The following is a 7,692-nucleotide window of genomic DNA, read 5'->3' as shown; positions in this document are numbered from 1 at the left end:
AACCAACATATTAACCTTATGTGGTTTCAGGGAGGATCGCATGGGGGTAACAATATTCCCGGCGGCACTGAAAACCCTTTCCGACGGTGTGCTCGTTGCACAAATACACATGTATTTGCGCGCGACTTTAGACAGCAGCGGATATCTAGACTGATTATCGCGCCACCAGGACAGTGGGTTCGCGTTGGAGTCTATGCATTCTTCCTGCAGGTAGCGCGTGAGCTCGTTATCTGCTCGCACTCTCTTGGGTATGGGCGCTGACGCAGAGGTTGTCCGTGACTTCAGCAGGTCTCCGAGAGTCTTTTTCTTTGCTGCAGGTGGCACCACCGCTTGCTCTTCGTCTCCAACCACTGACGCACTGGCAGCGCTCCCTTCGTCCTCCACTCCCACCATCTCTTCGATGAGTTTGGATTTTGTCTCCGTATCATTGATATAATCACCCCTATATCGAGGATCTAAAAAACAGGCCTTTTCCAAAAGTTCTTGTAAGGCAGCTGGTTCATACTTCCCCTGTAGAACACTGCACATTTTGTGCTTTATGTCCGATGTTAATGTGGTGTCCTCATTTGACGGTTTAAGCATATCTTCTGTCAGGAGTTTCAGGACGGGTTTGACTGAAGACACTGTAACGTAGCTCTCGCCAGACAGCAGATCCGTAAACTCAGCCGCGGGTTTAAGTGCTGCATTCACGGATTCAAGTACAGCGATATCCTGCCAGCTTGGATTTAGATGGTGGTGTCGCCGGTGACCCAAAACTCTTCTGATAGCCGGGATTTGCTCCAAAACCCTGTCCACCATTTTCTGTTTGGTGCCCCATCTAGTAGCGCAGTCCTGAACAGAGTATTGACCGTTCGTTGAATAAAAATTAGCCAATGACAACATCTTAATTAGCCTACCAAAATAAAATTATAAGATACATTTTTAAATATATTTTACTAAACAAAAAAATATATATATACTTTTAAATAATCCCGACTGCAAAAGAATGCATATTCATTAAATGTGCGCAGACAGATATGGACGTTAAATTGAGCTAAAAATAGCCTAAATATGTTTTTTTTCAATATGTCCTACCTTTTGAAAGAAATTTAGTTTCAAAATATTTATTTTTAAACGAAAGATACATTTAAATCCAGCAACAGACATGCTATTGTTTAATCAGTAATTAAATTCATATTATTTCATTTTTATTTGTTGCCTATCAATAAGTTAGCCTATCGAACAGTTTACATTTTATAACTTACCAGTATGAGGCTATGTTGAGGGATCTGAAGTTCTGCTTGTGCTTTGGCCAGATCTCTTCTCTTCAACCAGCTATGAGAAAATGTACTGACCAAGGTGTGACACAGACCCATTGCTCGAGCAGTGCGGTCCTTAACGCTTGCCATTGCGTTTGTAACTGCCAAATGTAAATTGTGACCAAAGCAGTTCAGCCACGGCCAGTTCAACTTTTTGACTGCTGCAACGATGTTGGCCCCGTTGTCTGTAGTGATACAGGTCAACTTCTTCTCATCTAGGGACCACTCTTCAAATGCGTGCCGAAGAGCATCTGAAATGTTGTCGGACGTGTGGTTTTCGGGCATAAACACTGTTTCGAGGCAATGTGATTTCAGAGTCCATTCCATGCTGAGGTAATGAACCGTTAGACTCATATAAGGAATCATATTGACACTTGACCACATATCTGTTGTGGCAGAAAAGTAGTCAGCATTCATAAGCTCCATTTTGATCGATGTCTTTACAGTGTTGTACATTTTCGGCACAGCAGTCTCTGAAAAGTAGGTTTTGCCCGGCAACTCGTACTGCTTGTCGAATTTTTGAAGCATTGACTTGAATGCAGGTTTCTCCACTGTATTGAATGGAACCATCTCCTCAACTAGATACTGTGTAACAGCGGCTGTAAGACATTTATACCGGTTACTTTCACGGTTGTATCTGACCGATTTCGCAAAGGCTTCAGCTACTCCTAACTGTCGGCTAGTACCGGCCTCAGCTGTTCTTTTTGATGTTGCTCCGCGACCTGATGCTGGAAGAGGCAGCTGCGCTTCAATGGCTGGATGACAGTTAGCGAGATGACACCGCAAATTAGATGTATTGCCGCGTGTCACAGGGACCTTTTTGCCACAAATTTTGCAAATCGGTTCATCTAAATTTGCCGGCTCACCCTTTTCATTGGGTTGAAAGCCGAAATGTTCCCAAACTGGCGACGTGACATTAGGTTTTGGGACGAGAGCGCCTGCCATCGTTTCAGTATTCAAAATCAACGAAACCCCGGATATTAACAGTTAGCGGGAAAATGACACTCGTAACACTTTGGTATCACTATTAATTAATTTAACATTCAATACAGGTGATGAATTGTAAAACAATAAGGCCAAAGCCTCATGAAGAAGAAGAAAAAAAAATTAACCCTGTCCCTGCGGTTGCCGCGGTTTCTGCGGTTGCTTTCCTTCCTCTGCGGTTGGCTTGTCAATAGCGCGGTATTACAATATTGCGGTTATCGCGACAGCCCTAGATCCTGGTGCCTGAGAAATATGGTTTGCTGCAGCAACCTTTGTTTCACCATTGTACTTTGGCTCATACTTCATCTGGACGGGAGGTTGGAATGGTCCACTTCAGTCAATAGACATAAGACAAGCTCTGTAAATGGTGATAGCTCAACACCTGATAATTTTCCAGAAACTGTGTTGGTCAGTCGGGTAGAGAGACAGCATTAATTGTTTTCTCTGTTTGAGTATATCATTCTTACAACCCTGGTGCATAATCTGCTGGTGATCTGTGCATCCCTGGTTTTCAGGCTACAAGGTGGGTGGGGAATAAGGATGATACAACTACCAACTTAAAATATGGCTTTAAAACACACCTCCAAAAAACAGTTTCTAGACATGGACAAAGACTGTAGTCTGAGAAAATGTGTACCCATGCCAACTAATAAAGAATGAATGAGAATTAAATCAGTATCACCAGATTTGCCCATTACTAAACTATCTCCCTTCGCTATACACAAAGGTATCACAGGAATTGCAGTAAATGTGAAAGAAGTGAATTTTAATGAAATGTCTTAAAAAGGCAAATGCAGAGAATCTGTTACAAGCTACACTACTACAAATATTATAATAACTCACAAGGACCTGGATGTTGTTATGGTCATTCTGAAGTGCTTGAGCAAAGTCTGTCGTCAAAGTATACATACACGACTGCACTTCCAAACAGCAGGTATCCACCTCCGAAAGAAATTATCACATTTATTGTGTGTCGTCTGCTCGCTCCGAGGTGCAAGTAATTTGTTATATATGAAAATTACTGTATTCAGTGGTTTCTCCTACTTTTCTTAGTAATAAATTGTGTCAGTTTATCAGCAGGGCTCAACGCTAAGGATTTTTTCTACTGGCCCAATCGGGGCAGTGGTTAAATTTTTTGCTTGCCCAGTCCAAATTTTGTTGTTGCTGTTGTCAATGTTTTTGACTCATGTTATCTTTTATTTTAATAAATAATCTTATATGACATCAACATTTTACATACCAATTATTGTACAATTCTCGATTCCAACTTCAACATCACAGCAAAACCTACTAGCCTAACAAATATAAAGTTCAAACATTATTTATTTGTTCAAAAATTATTTATTATAAATGAAACGATGCTTTAGGGAAAAAGCTGAATGAGTGGAACTGAATGAACGCAAATTCCATCTCTGACAGCAGGTGGCGCTTATGTAATAATGACACAGCGTTTCCTTGGTTACTGCTGTAAACAAAGGGTGCCATGTTTATGAATGCAACTTTAACTGCATTATACAGAGGTAAATGAAAAGAAAACGCCATGGAAACATTTCTTAATACAATCAGTTCCCCTCAGAGATCCATTATAAACCCCGTTTCAATATTTAGGATAATATTTCCAATTTTTTGCACAATTTAAACAGTGATCTTTCTCTGCCTGCCACAGTATTTTTTCCTTTTTGCGTTCGTCTTCAGCGTCTCTGGCCTCTGCTAACGGATGTTTAAAGAGTTCGTAATATTTTCACATACATGCAGGTCGTGTGCAAGCCCGGAACAGAGATCGGTTGAAATATGTCTGGTCGATCGGTGCATCAACTGCGTCACACATTAGTTAACGTGCATCGGGATCAGAGTATGTGACTGTAATATTCTGAGAGGCCGCAGAATGTGGAGGCAGAGGGATGCACTTTAAGTTTATTTATTTTACAGATGCCGTTACTACAACACGAGCTGGGACCGACTAGAGCCCCGTTCACACTACAAGCGACAGGCAGCGACAAAGCGACGTGGTCGCATTCATTTCAATGGAGAGCTGACGATTTCCGGCGACAAGAGCAACAGCGAGCTACAGTGACTTTTGGCGACCCATTCGTGTCCAGTGACGCGACAAAGTTCAGAATCCCTCAACTTTATGCAAATGAAGAGCAACTTTTGGGAGCGACAGCCAATAGGAAAGAAGGCGGTAGAGCTCATGTGATCATTCTCCTCTCAGCCGTAGATAAACATACGCAATGGAAAAATATAGGCTATGCTTCTTATTCGTTTTTTTTTTTTTGTATGTACAGATTTAATTAAGTTGGCTTGAGAACGCCAACTTACTGATATGCTATTTAAACTTATAGTTATTATTATTCTTCTGAGACTAAAAAAATCAACTCTAACTCCTCCTAGAGCTTTAACTCTGCAAACTCCAAACTTAGCCCAGATCTTCAAACTGATCTGAAGTTAGTTGCTATATCTTTTCTAACTGATCGGACTTACGATTTTCCTAAAAATTTGGGAAAAATCCCGTAGACTTACATCGACGTAATGTTCAAATGAGCCAACACTTTTCAAACTCCAACTGTCAAAACTCCCAGAATCCTTTGAGACTCAATCAAGCTTCCCTTCTATGTACTGTATTTCTAATCCATTCAAACTCATTCAAACTCATCTATCTATCTATCTATCTATCATCTAACTATTACTATCTATCTATCTATCTGTCTATCATCTAACCATTACTATCTATTTATCTATCTATCTATCATCTAACCATTACTATCTATCTATCATCTAACCATTACTATCTATCTATTTATCTATCATCTATCTATCTATCCATTACTATCTATCTATCTATCTATCTATCTATCTATCTATCATCTAACCATTACTATCTACCTATCTATCTATCCATTACTAACTAACTATCTATCTATCTATCTATCTATCTATCTATCTATCTATCATCTAACCATTACTATCTACCTATCTATCCATTACTAACTAACTATCTATCTATCTATCTATCTATCTATCTATCTATCTATCTAACCATTACTATCTATCCATCTATTTATCTATCTGTGGCTAGCAACCAGAAACATGCTAGCACCTTGCTAATCATGCTAGAAACATGCTAACAACTTGCTAATCATGCTAGAAACATGCTAGCAACTTGTTAATCATGCTAGAAACATGCTAGCAACTTGTTAATCATGCTAGAAACATGCTAGCAACTTGTTAATCATGCTAATCATGTTAGGAACATGCTAGCAACCTGTTAATCATGCTAGAAACATGCTAGCAACTTTGCTAATCATGGTAGAAACATGCTAGCAACTTGTTAATCATGCTTATCATGTTAGGAACATGCTAGCAACTTTGTTAATCATGTTAGAAATGTGCTAGCAACATTCTAATCATGTTAGAAACATGCTAGCAACATGCTAGCAACTTTGCTAATCATGTTAAAAGTGTGCTAGCAACATGCTAGCAACTTGCTAATTGCTTTTTTATCTAGTTTATATTTATATTATATTTAGTCTTTTGCCTCCAAAATGTTTAAATTCAGCGGCAAGAAACCTGATTCGCTGTCAAGGCAACCAGAACTGAGAACGCCCACTAGCAACCTCGTTGACTGTCTCTGGCCACATGCAGCGACAGAAGTCGCTGCTAGAGTGAACGGGGCTTAGGGCAACAACAACTGTACACTTCTGAACTCTGTGTGGAAAGCTCTCCGTTACATTAGAACACAGTCATAATAACATAACACTTAATCACTACAGTGATTATTTGATGACAGCTTCATTTCATAGCTGTCCTACAATAATATGTCTGTTAATGTTAAGGGTGTATTTTCACAGGATTTCTTTGAAAAAAAAAAAAAAAAAAACACACATGGGTTCACACACCGTGAACACACACCCGGAGCAGTGGGCATTGGTATCGGGGAGGAGTTGGGGGAACGGTGCCTTGCTCAAGGGACTCACCTCAGTCGTGGTATTGAGGGTGGAGAGGGTGCTGGTTATTCACTCCCTCCACCTTCAATCCCTGCCGGACCTGGGACTCAAACCCACAACCTTTCGATTACAAGCCCGACTCCCTAACCATTAGGCCATGGCTGCCCCCACGGCTGAAGTACATAACATGACAATTTTCTATAAAATACATTAGTCTAAAATACATTAGTCTTTCAAAAATCATACAGAAATGTGAAAATGGTGTTTAATTTTTCCCTTCCTTTTTTTCCATTTTTCTTTCCTCCCCTTCTTTTTCCTTCTCCACGCCCCGTAACAGACTATTGTTCCCCAGCTTGACATATAAAGCCATACATAGCCAAAAGTCATGTCCAGAGGGGACATTTGCCAAAATCTTGGTTAAGGTATTTAATTGACAAATTTTCTGATAATTTTCTAATAATTTTCAAATAAATTGTTATTACAAATGAATGAATGAATGAATGAATTATATTTTCAGTTCCATTCTATGAAGTCAGTTTTGTTGGGTCATTCATGTTTAATTAATTATTTAAATTTAAAGAAAATCAATGTAGTAACTAGACTTTTTTTTTTCAGGAAAACATCCCAAAAGCAGGAAGAATAATCTGTTTTCTTCAGAAATGCATATCTGGCTGGGAACAGAGCGGCTCCTCTACAGCTGATGTCTGATATTGATTCATCTGATCCTCAGTCGGGCCCGTCCGGCCTCAAACCAGCGACTCTTCAGGAGCAAACTGATTAGTTAGAGGAAGATCCTTTTAAAAAGATTTGTTAAAATATATCTTCAGAGAAATGCTGAGTGAATCACAGGCACAAGAGCTCAGAGCACTGTAAAAATAACTATGTGATCAGCACCACGATGAAGTCAAAGTGATCAAATTTGGCTGCTGTGAAGTTGTCAAACCAGCGACCTGGGCCCGCTCAGACTGATCCTGAGTCACCTGAAGGTGGGTCCTAAAGTCATATTTCTGTCCTGTTTTATTTATGTATTTACCAATCCCATTAAAGCATGTTTGTTCTTTTGGAGTCAAAAAAATTGATAACTCTCGGGATCTGGCCTCATTGTTTGACTTCTAATATCTGGTGCCAGTTACCTCTTCTATTTCTGTTTTTGCATTTTTAGAAAAACAAATCAAAGTGAAGAAGAAGAAGAAAGCCTTCTGTTCATTCTTCAGAGAAACATGGTAGACTATGAAACCAAAAAGCACAGCAAGGTGGATTCACTTCCTCCAGAGCCCCACACAGATTCAGCTGATCTTCAGCCCGGTCTGCGACTCTTCAGGAGCAAACTGATCCGTTAGAGGAAGATCAGTTCATCCCCATCCTTTAGTATTCACAGCCCTCTTAAAAAGATTTTTGAAATTAGGGCTGTCAGTTTAACACGTTAACCTAATTAATTAGTTATGAAAAATAATGTGATTAAAATA

The 7,692-nt window shown here is 39.7% G+C and overlaps 1 protein-coding gene across 1 annotated transcript; it reads right to left on the bottom strand.

Annotated features, from left to right (window-relative positions):
* Positions 1-15: 15 nt before the first annotated feature.
* On the bottom strand, positions 16-2,243 carry LOC127158312 (E3 SUMO-protein ligase ZBED1-like; the record flags this gene model as incomplete). Its single annotated transcript, XM_051101473.1, has 2 exons — positions 1,245-2,243; positions 16-831 (listed from the first exon to the last, which is right to left on the bottom strand). Coding segments are annotated over exons 1-2 (1,815 nt in total), but the record flags the coding sequence as incomplete, so codon positions are not given.
* Positions 2,244-7,692: the final 5,449 nt, after the last annotated feature.

The sequence above is a fragment of the Labeo rohita genome, unplaced genomic scaffold, assembly GCF_022985175.1.
Source record: "Labeo rohita strain BAU-BD-2019 unplaced genomic scaffold, IGBB_LRoh.1.0 scaffold_1444, whole genome shotgun sequence".
NCBI lineage: Eukaryota > Metazoa > Chordata > Actinopteri > Cypriniformes > Cyprinidae > Labeo > Labeo rohita.
This window is presented reverse-complemented; position numbering and strand designations above follow the sequence as displayed.